The sequence below is a fragment of the Suncus etruscus genome, chromosome 14, assembly GCF_024139225.1.
Source record: "Suncus etruscus isolate mSunEtr1 chromosome 14, mSunEtr1.pri.cur, whole genome shotgun sequence".
NCBI lineage: Eukaryota > Metazoa > Chordata > Mammalia > Eulipotyphla > Soricidae > Suncus > Suncus etruscus.
In genome coordinates this window covers 81302976-81318310 of record NC_064861.1, presented here as the reverse complement: position 1 = coordinate 81318310, position 15335 = coordinate 81302976, and the positions used below count along the sequence as shown (strand labels likewise).

The following is a 15335-nucleotide window of genomic DNA, read 5'->3' as shown; positions in this document are numbered from 1 at the left end:
GCTGGCTGGGAAAATTTGGGGCTGGGGGAAGGAGGGAAGGACAGTGAGCATGCAGAGATCCTGGAGTCTGGACTCCATCCAGGCCTCTGCTCCCCCTCCTTCCCTAGGTCCCTGGGATCTTGCTCCCCAACTTTTCAAACCAGAGTTGATGGACCTCAGCCCTCTCTCTTCCCTCAGTTCCAGAGTTCAGTCCCAGACACCCAGACAATCCTTAGCTCACCTCTGGCTTGTCCCTCTGTCCCCAACCAGGGGTCTCAGCCCCATTTCATACCCTGCACCCCTCCCTAGGGTCTAGGTGGGGGGGGATTTTTCCAAGACGTCAGAGCTGGGGGTCTCAGCCTGGGTCGAATTGCAGGGTCTGGGGCGGGGCAAGCCACCTTAACTCCCTGCAGGGATGCTGCCAGCCTTTGCCAGCAGGGGTTGCCCTGCTGGGGGATGGGGGGAAAACTGGGCTTGCACAGGAGCTCAGGGAAGGTGTGGGGTGCTGATGGGGTGTTAGGGGGTGTTGGGAGCGGGGTAGGGGGGTTTGGTGGGCGGGTCTCTTCATTTAGGGACTTGTTACTACGACATGGGGGGTAGAAGTGGAGGAGGGCCTGAGGTCAGCAGGGCTGCGCCAAGCTTATCTGCAACAGGAAAGGGGATTTCCGGCCAGACCCCTGCTCTGTCTACGTCACAGTGTCACAAAATGCAGGGTGATGGCGGGGGTGAGGGGGACACAATGGATTGGAGGGTGGGATGTCATCTCAGAATCCAAGCCCAGTTGAGTTGTCCCTTAGAGGGCTGCTCCACAAGGCTGTCAGTCATGCGAACAGTCCCATCAACAAGGAAAAAACAAAAATTAACACTGAGTGTGGCCACCAACAGAGTAATGTGTCTTCCTGTAGCTGCTTCTTTGAGAGAGGTACTATTTTCACCCCCATTTAGTGGTCAAGACTGAGGCAGTCTTTCCTTTCCCTGACTCTTTCCCTGTCCTTCCAGGCTAGAATAGTCTGGGGTAAAAACAAATACAAGTTATGGAATTAATTTCTTTATATGTGATAATGGCATATCAAAGATGTCTCTACAAGGAAATAAGCACTGAGGTATTTTGCGGAGAAGTATTTTGATGTTTAAAATTGGCTTCAGGTGATTCAGCAGAACAACAAAACGAAAGAAAACACCCCCCCACCTGCTGTACTATGCTCTAATCCCCTGGTTTTAATTTATTATTAAATTATTTAATTATGGGGGTTTGGGCCACACCCAGATGTGTTTAGAGTTTACTCTTTGAGGCTCAGGAAACAATATGGGATGCTAATGATTGAATCCAGGTGGGTTACATGCAAGGCAAATGTACTACCTGTTGATTTATCTCTCCATCCTATAAAAATATTGTTATTGGGAGCCAGAGAGGTGGCGCAGGGTATAAGGCGTCTGCCTTGCACTCGCTAGCCTAGGAAGGAACTCAGTTCGATCCCCCGGTGTCTCATATGGTCCCCCAAGCCAGGAGCAATATCTGAGCGAGTAGCCAGGAGTAACCTTTGAGTGTCACCAGGTGTAGCCCCCAAACCCCCCCCCAAATATTTTTATTGGGGGGCAGAGTAATTCCTGAGTAGAGAGCCAGGAATAACCCCCGAGCATCACTGGGTGTGGCTAAACTCCCCCCCCCCATTTCCTTTATTGGGGCAGGAGCAATAGCACAATGGGTAGGGCATTTGCCTTTCATGTGGCTGACCCAGGTTCGATCCACAGCATCCCATATGTCCCAAAAGCACTGCCAGTAATGACCCATCACCACAGAGCCAGGAGTAACCCCTAAACACTGCTAGGTGTGGCCCCCAAACCAAAAAACATATATTTTAATTGAGGCTTTAGTTTACAATTCTAGCCAAGTTATTGTTTCCTGTTGCAGGGCTACTGTACCAACCCCCTACTGCCAGTGTCCTCACTTTCTCGGGCCATTGATTCTGTCCCAAGGGTTGTTACATTGTGGATTGTCTAATCCCTAACTTTGTTTCTTTATACTCTGTTTAAGAGAGCATCTAGTATTTATCGTTTACTTTCTCATTTGTTTGGTAGCTTCCAGTTCCATCCAGATAACAACCGAATACAAGATTACATTTTTCCTCATAGCTGAATAGCATTCCTTTGGGCATATATTTTAGTTGGTATGTTTTGTTTTGCTGGGGATTCATTCCAGGTTTCACACGTGCAAGCATGCACTTACCACTGAGCTACCACCCTGCCTCAGCCATGTCCTGCATTTTGTTCCTAAAACTGATGCCCTAAGCCACATTAGGGTATTTTTTTGTTTGTTTGTTTTTGGGCTACACTCGGTGATGCTCAGGGGTTACTCCTGCTCAGGGGTTGCTCAGAAATCGCTCCTGGCTTGAGGGAACATATGGGGTTCCAGGGGATCAAACTGCAGTCAGCCCTAGGTCAGCGCGTGCAAGGCAAACACCCTACTGCTTGTGCCGGCGTTCCATCCCCACTAAGCCACATTAGTTTTGCTTCATAGTGGGTGCACATCCCATTCTGCTAGATTCATAATTATATTTACCCTGACTTTTGTTTTGTTTTGGGGTCATACCCAATGATGCTTGGGGGTTACTCCTGCCAGTGCTTTTGCAGGCCATATGGGATGCTGGGGGTTGAGCCTGGATTGGGTGCATGCAAGGCAAACAAACACCCAGTTTACTATCATTCCATGCCACCATAAAAAATTGCAAGTGAGAGATAATACAGAGGGTAAGGTAATTGAATTATCTTACATGTGATCAACTCTGGTTCTATCCCCAGCACTACATATGGTTACCAGAGCCCTGCCAGAAGCAAGCCCTGAGCAACAGGCAATGGCTCAAAATCCACTAAAAAAATTAATCCCAGGGCTGGAGTGATAGTGCAGTAGGGTGCTTGCCTTGCAAGTGGTTGGCTTGGGGTTCAATACCTGACACTTCATATGGTCCCTTGAGACCAGCCAGGAGTGATTCCTTACCAGAAGCCCTGAGCACCAAAGCTTATGGCCCCCAAATAAAGCAAATCAATAATTTTTTTTGCCACACTCCAGTGCTCAGGGGTTATTCCTGGCTCTGTGCTCAGAAATAGCTCCTGGCAGGCTCGGTGGACCACATGGGATGTTGGGGATTGAACCCAGATCTGTCTGGGGTCGGCCACATGCAAGGCAAATAAATGCTTGACCGCTGTGCTATCTCTCTGGCCCTTCCCCACCTCCCCCTTTAAAAAAAAATCTGGGGCTGGAGAGAGAGCACGGAGGTAGGGTGTTTGCCTTGCATGCAGAAGGACGGTGGTTCAAATCCTGGCATCCCATATGGTCTCCCAAGCCTGCCAGGAGCATTATCTGAGTATAGAGCCATAGAGCCAGGAGTAACCCCTGAGCGCCGCTGGGTGTGACCCCCCCCAAAAAAAAATCTTCATATGGGGTTTTTTTTTGGGTTTTTGGTGCTCAGGGGTTAGTCCTGGCTGTCTGCTCAGAAATAGCTCCTGGCAGGCACGGGGGACCATATGGGACACCAGGATTTGAACCAACCACCTTAGGTCCTGGATTGGCTGCTTGCAAGGCAAACACCACTGTGCTATCTCTCCGGGGCCTCATATGGCTTTTTGCTAGGGAGTCATTGAGTGGTCATCAACCTCTTGATATTCTGGGGGTGGGAGGAATGTGTGTGAGAGCTGTTGTTAGTCTCTTACAGAAGGCAAAAGGCTTCAAGGAGAGCCTCATGGTAGAGTGCTAGGGTTGGATCAGTATTGGCTATCCCACCACGGAGCCCTTGAGTAGAATCTTTTATCCCTTGAGGATCAGGCTATGGGCCTCCAGAGTCCTGACTGCTCTTCCCCTGGCGCCTTCCCCCCCCCCCCCCCCCACCCCAGGCCTGTCTTCTTCTCCTGGTAACCTGTTACTCTTGGCCCTTCTGTTCCATAGCTCCCTTTCTGCCCAATAACCTGTTTTCCCATCTTTTCGGCTTTTTCTCCCCACTGTACTGTCTCTAACTCCCTCTCCATCTACCTGTTCACAATGATTTTCCTCTGGCCTTACACATCCCAAATCTTGTCAACTGTCCTCTGCCTTCTCACCTCTTCCCTTGCCCCCATGGTTGAAGAAGGTCAGGAGGGTAAAAGATGGGAGTGGGGTTGAGGGTCCTGGCACATGATAGTCCAGACCAGGTGGCAGGGGGTCGAAGGGCACTTCCTGCCCAGTAGGGAGGCCCTCACCCGAGCAGACTGGAAAATGTGACGTCAGAGATGGGGCCAGGAACAGAGGAAACCTGACACCTCTCCTGAGGACAGCTTCCAGAAGCCTTTAGCGCTGCTTCCCCTCCCCCAGACCCTGCATTGTCCTTCTGGCCATCTCCAGGAGCCCCTCAATCCCTTCCCCAGGCTGTAGCTCTGCTTCCTGGCGCCTGACTCAGCCTCCTCCTAGACCTCCAGCCAATATCTGGTAATCACAGAGCTCTTAAAAGACAAATCTGGGATGCCAGTCCCCAGTCTAATTTCCCAGTCAGTCTAAGTTTAGCTGGTGATAATGCTCCAGAACACACTACTGTTTTCTGTTTTGGGGCCATATCTGACAATAACTCCTGGCAGTACTTGGGAGACTATACAGGATGCCGGGTACTGAACTGTCAACTGTGTGCAAGGCAAGCACCCTACCTGCTGTACTATGGCTTAGCTCCCTGAACACTTTAGATGAGCAGGCAAGGTGACACTGGGAAGGAAAAACCTATCAATTCAGAGAATAACTGAGCTATAGATAATCAGAGACAGGAAACAGATGGGTGCTTACAGAGACAGAGAAGCACATCCCGAGAAGCACTCAGACCTACGTATGGTAGCTATACTGGCTAGGCTTCGGCAGAATAAAGAATGAAGAATCTGGAAAACAATTTCAGAGATGATCCAGGGAGAGAAGAAACTAGGAGAATGACAGGAAGAGTTACCAAAATGCCCACTTCCTCTGGGAAGTTTTCCAGGCTTCAAGGCCAAAAGCCTGGGCTGCACCTGGCCATTTGGAACCATCACTGGCAATGGGCCAGTTTCCTGCCACTAAATCATCAGCTGGGTCTCTGGGTGACCATGTCTCCAGCACTGTCTCTACCTTTGAAGAGTGTCTGCAAGTGAATCAAAGCCTGATCTCCTAGGATATAGGCCCAGGAGACCCCTATCTGGTGCTGTCAGGAGAACCTGAGCCCTAGCTATGGTGCGGGCTGTGCTCTCTTCCCCAGAATAGGCATCTAGCAGGTGCTGAAAAAACCCTCCCACACGTGTGTCTGGCTCCACAGCATTCTTGGTGGGATGCCGAGCCTTGCTACCAGTGTTTCTAAGCCCAGCCAGGGATGGAAATGAACGTAAATTTATTGAAACTGGTGATGGGGAAGAAGGGCGGTGGAGACTGGGGGTTTTTCCAAAGAGAGCTGTGGGGAAAAGCCAGCGCCCGGCCAGGTGTGATCGGGTGCCAGGCCACAGACCCTATCTTAGGCCCAATTTCTTCTTCTCTTTCTGCTTCTTGCGCACCACGTCCAGGTTTCGGTCCTTCCACATGCTCTTGCGCAGCTTGATGGGGCGTGAGCCCACATACTTTCCTGTAGAAACGAGGAGTTCAAGGTTAGGACTGGGGTCAGGATGAGACAGGACTGCCACACCAACCATCCAGGAGGCCGCACCCACCGTTCATCTCCCGCATGGCGCGAACGTAGTCACTGGGATCCTTGAAGCTGACAAAGCCATAGCCCTTGGTCTTGCCTGTGCGCTTGTCTCGGATCACCTTAGCCTTAAGGAAGGATGGGAAGCGGCTGAAAGCACGTGCCAAGATGTCGTCGTTCACCTCATTGCCCAGATCCCCACAGAAGATCCGGAAGTCATCTGGGGTTGGGAGAGAGGCGGTAAGTGGAAGCAGGTGCCCGGCCTGATGTCTGCCTTATTTAGATGACTCCACAGTTCTCTGGAGACATCTCCCTGTATTCCCAGAAGTCTCTGCCTGGATCCTGTTAGCAATAACAACCAATACCAGTGTTCTTGGCCCTGTACTAGGCTGTCATTTAGTTTGTATTTTGGGCCACACCCAGTGATGCTCAGGGGTTAATCCTGCCACTGTACTCAGGAATCAGTCCTGGCAGCTCAGGACAGGATGCCAGAGATCAAACTTGGGCCAGCCATGTGCAAGGCAAGTGCCCTACCTGTTGTAATGCTCTGGTCTACTCCTGAGTTTTTTTTTTTTTTTTTTTTTTGCAACACTCAGTGGTTACTCCTGGCTCTGCACTCAGAAATCTCTCTTGGCAGGTTCTGGGGGACCATATAGGATAGTTCACATGCTAGGTAAATGCCCTACCTGCTGTGCTATCACTCTGACCCTGCGCTCCTAAGGTTTTAACACTGACAATGACAATTGGAAGACTCTTATACATGGAGGTAAAGTAAAATCCCTGCCTAAGTTATTTATCAGGATCAGCAGATCCTGGCCTTGAATTCAGGTATTTGGCTCCAGAGGCCTCACTTGAACCACCTGTGTGCTGCCCTTTCCCAGTATAGGTAGCTCACCCATCCACAGCGAAGCCCTGAGAGTCCCTGTGCCTTTCCTAAGCCCCTGCATTCTTACACCCCCTGGATACCTCCCCACACATTCCCATGGCCCCTAACAAGCCCTGTTCCTGTAATAGCACCCCGGTACCTTTCCTTAGCTCTGCTTCCTTTACAAAATCACTCAAATTCCCTGTTGAGCTACTGAAAATTAGACACAGGCAAACTACTCAGCAGCTTTCTGCACATTTTCTGGGGAAGGCCAGGTCTGAGCAGAAGAGGAAACAGAGTGGAAAGACTAAGTAGATCACAGACTAGGATCTACATCTGAGCTGAAGCCCTGGCTTGGGGCAGGCAGGCAAGCAAAAAGAGGAAGGAGTCAAGGACTGGGATGTGAAGTCAGTAGTTTCCTATGGTGAAGTGATCATTCCTATGATCCAGTGAGGATCCCTTGGAGGAAAAAACATGATAGACTCAGAGCATGGAAGCTGCACTAAGACAGCTGCTCTCACATTTCAAAAAACTAGAATATAGGGGCCGGAGAGATGGGATGGAGGTGGGGCGTTTGCCTTGCATATAGAGGGACGGTGGTTCGAATCCCGGCATCGCATGTGGTCCCGAGCCTGCCAGGAGCGATTTCTGAGCATAGAGCCAGGAATAACCCCTGAGCGCTGCTGGGCTTGACCTCCAAAAAACAAAAAACAAACGAACAAAAACAAAAAAACTAGAATATATAACCAAAGCAGTGGCAGGAGACCAGTCTCCTTTAAAGATGAACTAATGACAATTAATTGGATAAATTCTGGTTCAAGACCAAGCCTTTTCTTAGGTGTTATTAGTATTACAATATAAAAGAAAACTTTTTTGGTCACACCCGGAGTGCTCAGGGGTTACTCCTGGCTCTATGCTCAGAAATTGCTTCTGGCAGGTTTGGTGGACCATATGGGATGCCGGGATTCGAACCACCATCCTTCTGCATGTCAGGCAAACACCTTAGCTCCATGCTATCTCTCCGGCCCCAAGAAAACTTTTTTTTTTTTTTTGCCATACCCAGCATTACTTAGGGCTTTGTGCTCAAGGATTATTCCTAGTGGTGCTTGGAGGACCATATAGGATGTTGGTGATTGAACCTGGGTTAGTCACATACAAGGCTTACCACTGTACTATCTCTACAGCTTTGAAATCATCCTTTTTTTTTTTTCCCCTTAGAGGAGTACTAATAGTACTTAGGACAGATAACTTCCATCATCTATAAGCATAGAAGAATAAACTTAATATACAAAAGTCTTTTTACAAGGGAATAACTGACATCAGATTTGATTTTTGATATGTTAGAAAATGCCCACTACAGGCTGGGAGATAACTCTAAGGGCTGGTGCATATGCCCTGCATGCAGGAGACCAGGGCTTGATTTCTGTTCCTATAGGTTCACTTCAGTGTGGAGCTGAGTGTCCAATTGTCCCCTAAACCCGAAACAAATGAAAAAAAAAAAAAAGAAGAAGAAGAAAAAAACCCACCCTAAATGACCACCACAGTATGTTATTATGGTCAGCCTCAAATAATGATAAAACTATTTTCTTCTCCTCTAGCATCCAGGAAGGTGCTTGGTGGCCAGGGATGTGGCTCAGGGGGTATGAGAACTAGGTTTGAGTCGTGGGAATTGAAAAACCAAACTTTTTTTTTCTTAAGGTGAGAAATATAGAAAAATGCCAACCTTGCTAAATCAAGGTGGTATAGATGTGGCTCTTACTCCGGGCAATTCAGCGCTTAAATGTTTTCATAATGAGTTAGGTGGAAAGATCTTCGACTTTCAGCAAACCAACCAGCTCCCTCATAATCAGGGGCCACGTTGTTGTTGGCAACCAACTCTTCGGGGTTCTGTCCAGTGCTGGGCCCTGTCCCCGACCAGCCCCCTCCCCACTTACCTGCATCCCACTCCAGCAGACTGGGGTCCTCCCAGCTGCTCCCTGCTGCAGTGCGAATGCAGCGTTTTGATTTCTCGGGCTTTCCTTTTTTCTTGTCTTCACCCAGGGGTTCTGGGACCTGCAGAAGGACAGGGATGGCGTGCAGAGGGCCTGATATTGTCGTCTTCTGGATCCCCCTTTGCCCTGCAGACTCACCCCCTTTTCCCTTTGTCCATGATGTTGCTATCACCATGGTTACAGGATGCTTGTGCTTCTATGGGGATAGGGGTGATGAGGTTATGTTTACTTTCCTCTTCCATGTCCTGGCCCCACTACCAGAAGAGACTTTGTGAGCCTGTGTGTGGAAGCGCACAGACGCCTGCCTGCACCCACCCTCTTTGCCCTCATGGAGGTGCCCTGCTTACCTCCAGAGCCATAAGGCCAGGGGGTGGCTCAGGACGAGGGGGTCGTGGGCGTGGGCGCAGTGACAGCAGCTCAGGAATGCGTAGTGGGGGCAGCAGTCCCCGAACCACTTCCAGTGGCAGGGGCAGGGGCTCAGGCTCAGGCAAAGGCATGGCCAGAGCCAGCGGTAAGCTGGGCCCGATGACTGCAGGGCCTGCTGGGGCGCCTCCTGCCCCCACAGCCACCGCTGCACTAGCCTCTTCCAGTCCAGCTGCTGCTGCCACTGCTACCTCTTCCTTCTCTTTCAGGCCCAATCCCAGGCCTAGGCCCAGCTCTCGGGGCGTTGCTGGCTCTTCCTGTGGGTGAGAGGAGGGCATGAGGGAGGCCAGACCACAGGTTGTTCCCCAACTCCCATCCCCATCATGAACAACAAAGCAAGGGCCTGGGACTCAGTGAGCAGGCAAGAGACACAAGACAGAAAAAGAAATTTCTAGTCAGAGATGGGGACAAACAATGAGACCACAATACAAATGGGCTGGAGAGAGAGTGCAGCAAAGTAAGGTGTTTTCCCTGCATGCAGCTGACCCAGGTTTGACCCCTGGCACCCCAAATAGTCCCTGAAACTCTGCTAAGAGTGATTTCTGAGCATAAAGCCAGAAATAAGAAACCCTGAGCAAGACCACTGGCTGTGGCTCAAAACCCAAACCATAAAAACAGGGACAGTCAAGAAAAAAATAAAGCTACAGAGACACACACTTACAGCTTGTTCTCACTCTCCTCTCCTCACAAAAAGACTGGGCCACAGAAAGAAACAGAAAGACAGAGACTGAGACAAAGGCAGGGAGTAGGTAGAAGACAGGTGACAGCAGACCTGCACCTATCAGCTCGGGAGGGCACTCCTGGCCCCTGTAATGGCCCTGCAGACCAGCACCCAGTTCCCACTCACCAGAGCCGGCCTCAGAGCCATGGAGCTCAGCGGGGGGCCTGGGGCCCGCGCCATCGGTGGCAGCATCATCGGCGGGCCGGGAGGCCCAGGCAGAGGGGGTCCCACAAGGGCCTGGTGAGGGGGCCGAAGGGCCATTGGGCGGGGGCCACCTGCTGCAGAAGAGAGAGCAGGATCTGTCAGGGTGTGAGTGGGGTAGTCGGAGGGCTGAGGGGGAGGTATGTGGCAGGGATGATGACCCTGGCCCCTCACCTGCTCTCTGTAACACGTGGGGGACGAAGGCCGGACGCAGGATAGGAGCCCTCTGGGGGGCTACAGCTGTGGGAGAGAGAGATGGGGTGTGTGTCATGGGGGACCAGGACAATTGGACACCTAGGACAAGGTATGTATGTGCATGTGTGTGCGTGCGTGCATGCCTTTGTATGTGTGTTGGCATCCAAGAAATCATGGAGAAGAGCCTCAGTAGCTGTCTGGGAGATGAAAGGATCTTTTATCTGTTCATTCAGCAAAAACTTTCCACCGACGATCTCTTCTGTTCTGGGAAATATTAGGGAAACATCAAAAGATGGGCTCTCAGCTTTCTAGAGCAGGAGGAAATAGGCGAGGGAAGAGAGCTGGTTCCCAGGGGTGGGGACCTGGAGAGCGAGTGGGGCTAGACAAGGAAAGCCAGGAGTGATGGGAGCAAGAGATACCACCACCTGTACACAACTATAAGGTTCCTGAAGAAAGGGGCCTAGAAGCTCAGACTCAAAGGGTAACAAAGAGCTAAAGAGACAGAGGGTGAGTGCAAGGAGAATATTGTAAACCAAATCTTCTCCCGTTTTCAGATCGGTGTACTGTAACAGAGGAATCTGATGGTTGGAGAGCGCTGAAGCAGAGGTGGAATGGTAAGAAGCCATCAAGTACAGCCTGACTGGCCAAGCAGTGGAGGGCCTACAGCAGCACAGGATGCTGGGCATTTGAATCAAAGCTCTATTACAGAGTAAGAGATGTTATGTATCTCAGGTCTTCAGATAAAGGCGCCTAAGAGGATTTAAGAAACACAATTAACAAATTTCATCTAATAGAACTTTTCATCTAACAGAACACAAATCCTTCTGCACATGTTGAAGAAGTACTGGCACAAAGACTGTGTGGGAGAAGGTCACCTCAACTACCAAAAGAAAGAATAACTGTAAATAGGAAAGGTTTATTTAGTTTAAGCTTGATTTGAGAAATTTTTGACAATCCGGGCAATGCTTCTAGGAAGGATGTAAAGGGTCAGGTGATAGAAGGTTCCTGACTGAAGAGGAACCGAATATTTGATTGTTTATCCACCCTGTGAAACAGGCAGTAGGTAATGGTTCCTTTGTAACAGACTTCCATCTCTCAATGGAGCTTCTTTTTCAGAGTATGTCAGAAATGAGAGTCATAGTAAATAAGTCAGAGATTGCTAGTAGGTGTTAAGTGCCACAGATGACACAGCTCAGGTAGGGCTTAGGAGTGACAGTCAGGCAGCTGGGTGACTGATGAAGTTCTTAACTTAGTTTGTGTTTTAGGAAGATGACCTCAAGTGGGGGATGAATTGAAGAGAGTTAGAGCAATGATTTTGGCAAGATAGTGAAGCAGTTGGCTAGCTGGGGGTTCCCTGGCCCCAGACCTACCTGCTCGCCGCAAGAACAAGGCTTCTCGAGCCTCTGGACTGTCCAGGTGACTCCGATCCGCAGGGCCAAAGCCAACTGTTTGGAGGGGAGAGATGAGAATGGGAGGAGGAGAATCCAGGGCAACTCTTCCGACAACCCTGTCTGAGCCCAAGGATCCCTCACCCCATTCCTTACCTGGGCCCACAAAAGGAGGGCCACCCACCATCGGAGAAACAACTGTGGCTGCAGCAGCTGCCCGGGCTTCCAGAGTCTGCTGGACCTATGGGAGGAAATTGGCGTGAGGCCGATTCCACTTTCGGATCTGCCAGACTGACTCAATCTGGGGGGCCCAAGCATTTCATTCCTTGTGTAGAGCTGGCTCAGAAACTTTCAGGATCAGTGAAAAATGCCAGAAAGGCTTTTCAGAAGGTTTTTGGGAAATCATACTGGCTGGAGTTATCCTTAATCCCTTCCAGCAGCAACTTCTCCTGCCAACCCTTATCATCCTCTCTACAACACTGAACACTCTCTGAAATTATGTCCAGTCTTGTTCCATCTCCACACCCACCCTTTGTTGAGGCTGTCATTATCATGCGTATAGATTATGACAGTGGTCTCTTCCTCATTTTCCCTGATCTGACCCACCCCTCCTACTCTGTCCTCCAAACACAAGCAGGGTGAGCCTGTTGATTGATCAGTCCCAGTTTCTACTCAAACCCTCCACAGCTTCCTATTACCGGAAAAGACCAAAGTCCTATAGTTGCCCATGGACCCCAGAAATCTGTCCTCATACTTCCAATTCTCGCCTTTGCTCATTCCCCTTGTCATTCTATTCTCCCTGTTCAGGAATTTGTTATTTAAGTACCTCCCTCTACCAGGGCTACGCTTTCCCCAGGTATCTACATGGCTTCCCCTCCCACTTATTTGCTTAAACATCAGAGATAGCCTTTCTTTTTCTTTTTCTTTTTTTTTTGGATGTGTGTGTCAGGTTTTATTCCAGGCTATGAACTCAGGGAAAACTCCTGGTGGATTAAGGGAACCATATGGGACATCAGAGATCGAACTGGGTCAGCCTCATGCAAAGTGTCTACCACCTTACTATAGCACTGGCCCCATACACCTTTTCTTCTTTCTTTTTTCTTTTTTTGATTTTTGAGTCACACCCGGCGGTGCTCAGGGGTTATTCCTGGTTGTCTGCTCAGAAATAGCTCCTGGCAGGCACGGGGGACCATATGGGACACTGGGATTCGAACCAACCACCTTTGGTCCTGGATCGGCTGCTTGCAAGGCAAACGCCGCTGTGCTATCTCTCCGGGCCCTCTTCTTTATTTTTTTCTTTGGCTTTAGGGCCATATCAGGCAGTGCTCAGAGATTACTCGTGGCTCTGCACTCAGAAATCGCTTCTGGTAGATTTGGGGGATGCCGGGAATCAAACCTGGGTCCATCCAGGGTCGATTGTGTGCAAGGCACACAGAGAGCCCCTATCCTGCATCTGGCCTTCGCCCCCCACGTGCTAGAGAGCAGGTGAGGGGCCAGGTTCATCATCCCTGCTACATACTGAGGTGCTATCAATCCTGTCTCTTCTTTTTTCTTTTTTGAGAGTGGGGAGACAGGGTACCATCTGTTAGGAGATACTCCCTACAATGTTCAGGCGACCAAATAGTGTTGGATTTTGAACTTGGGGCTTGTACACATAGTATGACTTCTCTGACACCAGGAGGACCTTCTTTGACTTTTCTGGTAAATACCAATATTTTCTAGTAAATCATAAACTTCCCACCTACAAAATCATGACTGGCTTGGTTTGGTTCTCTGCTAGATGCCTAATGCCAGGTGCTTAGAAGGCACACAGATTATTACCTGCCGGATAAATTAAGTTTCATGTGCTTTCTTCCCAGGAACTCCATTAATTATCTCTGTTAAGGAGCACTTGGAATTGAACGAGATGTAAAGCTATGAAATTTCATCTACACAAAAGATCATTTCCACGTTCTACCAGACCATGGCACCCCCAAATACATGCAGAAAGGTTTTTGTCTGAGTCCTTCTTGTGCTCTCAGCATCAGGCACATGTTTATTACGGCAATTCACCACCACGCCAACCTCTGGCCAGCGGTTGTTTACATTTACTGTGTTCAAGGCCCTGTACTCTCATTTACATGCCTCTCAGCTCGGCCATACCTGCTGATATGTGTTGGTGGCGATAATTGGGCGGATGACAGGAGCTGTTGGGACTTGCATTGCTTCGACCGTGGGGACAGTGGGCATCGCAGTTGGGATTCCGGTTACTGGAGCCCCCAAAACTTCTTGCTCAAACCTGTATGAAAAAATACAAACACCACACCCTCGCGCCAATGCTGTGACTCTGGGTACATTCTGACAGCGTTTTTCACCTCTGTCAAATTCTCCCTCCATCCGCCCCATTACCTCCTAAATCCCATATCCCCATCATAACGGGCCTATCTAGGTCCGAAGACGCCCAAAGCTCAGTGGCTCTGGTTGCAGGATGGCCTTTATCACATAAGCCTTGGCCAGGGCCTTACAGGGCCATCTCCGCCTCCATCTCCTTCAAGCGCTCCTCGCCGCTTTTGCCCGGGAGGCCGGCGCCAGGGCCCGGGACCACAGGACCTCCTGCACCCGGGAGTCCCGGGGCTGGTACCGCCCCGGCCATGGTTGCTGTCAACGCTGTCGTCGCTAAGAACAAGTCGGCTCGACAACCTTCCAGGTTCCGCTGTAGGTCCCGGGCTTCGTCAGACTGGCGCCTAGAAATGACGTAGAGGCCAAGCGCTCGGCGCGGTGGCATGACGCCATCGGAAGCTGACCAATGAGAATGCGGCCTCGCCTGGCGGAGCCAATCAGATCGTGAAAAGACAAACCAATGAAGCGGCTCGGTCTCCGGAAGTGCCGCGTAGCCGGCCACGCCTCCTGGGTGGAGGATTCTGTGGTCTGTTTTCTGGTCTCTAACGGGGAAGCAAGGGGGAAGCTTGATGTTTCCACGCAGGTACATGGAAGTTTGTCCATGTTGCCTTCTGGAAGATATCGACGTTCTTCTTCTCTCTTACATTTTTTTTTATTATTTTGCTTTGTTTTTGGCTCACACCCGACTGTACTCGGGTTACTCCTACTGCTGCACTCAGGAATCTACTCCTGGCAGGCTCAGGGTACCTTATGGGATGGCGGGATGAACCCGGGTAGGCCGCGTGCAAGGCAAATGTCCAGCCTCCAACATTATATATATATATATATAAGCACCATGATTCCAAGCATGATTGTAGTTAGGTTTCAGTCATAAACAGAACACCACCCCCTTCACTAGTGCAACATTCCCACCACCAATGCTCCCCCTTCCCAACCTCGCTTGTATTCGAGACAAGCATTCTATTTCTCTCACTCATTAAGACTGTCATGATAGTTGTTAGTATAGTTATTTTCCTAACTGCACTCACCATTCTTTGTGGTGAGCTTCATGTTGTGAGCCTGTCCTTCTGGCCCTCATCTCTATTGTCTCTAGGCATTATTACAATAATTTCCTTAAAACTCATAGATGAGTGAGACTATTCTGTGTCTATCTCTCTCCCTCTCTGACTTATTTCACTCAGCGTAATAGATTCCATGGACATCCACGTATAGGGAAATTTCATGACTTCATCTCTCCTGATGGCAGCATAATATTGCATTGTGTTTATATACTAGTTTCTTTTCCTTTTTTTTGGTTTTTTGGGCCACACCTGTTTGACGCTCAGGGTTTACTCCTGGCTATGCGCTCAAATTGCTCCTGGCTTGGGGGGACCATATGGGACGCCGGGGGATCGAACTCTGTCCTAGCGCTTGCAAGGCAGACACCTTACCTCTAGCGCCACCTTCCCGGCCCCAATGTACTAGTTTCTTTTTTTGGTTTTTGGGACACACCCGGCAGTGCTCAGGGGTTACTCCTGGTTGTCTGCTCAGAAATAG

General features: G+C 49.9%; 1 protein-coding gene across 3 annotated transcripts; it reads right to left on the bottom strand.

The window, feature by feature from the left end:
• Positions 1-5331: 5331 nt before the first annotated feature.
• Positions 5332-14127, bottom strand: RBM42 (RNA binding motif protein 42). 3 transcript variants are annotated; one of them, XM_049786611.1, is made up of 10 exons: positions 13925-14127; positions 13563-13698; positions 11577-11661; positions 11403-11477; positions 10012-10077; positions 9763-9935; positions 8840-9172; positions 8436-8553; positions 5662-5856; positions 5332-5576 (listed from the first exon to the last, which is right to left on the bottom strand). In XM_049786611.1, exons 1-10 carry the CDS (start codon positions 14050-14052, stop codon positions 5464-5466), a joined length of 1422 nt encoding a protein of 473 aa, XP_049642568.1. In that variant the 5' UTR covers positions 14053-14127; the 3' UTR covers positions 5332-5463. The 3 variants fall into 3 exon arrangements, with proteins under 3 accessions (XP_049642568.1, XP_049642569.1, XP_049642570.1); XM_049786612.1 differs by having other exon boundaries at positions 9763-9914; XM_049786613.1 differs by lacking the exon at positions 10012-10077 and having other exon boundaries at positions 9763-9914.
• Between the last annotated feature and the right edge of the window lie 1208 nt (positions 14128-15335).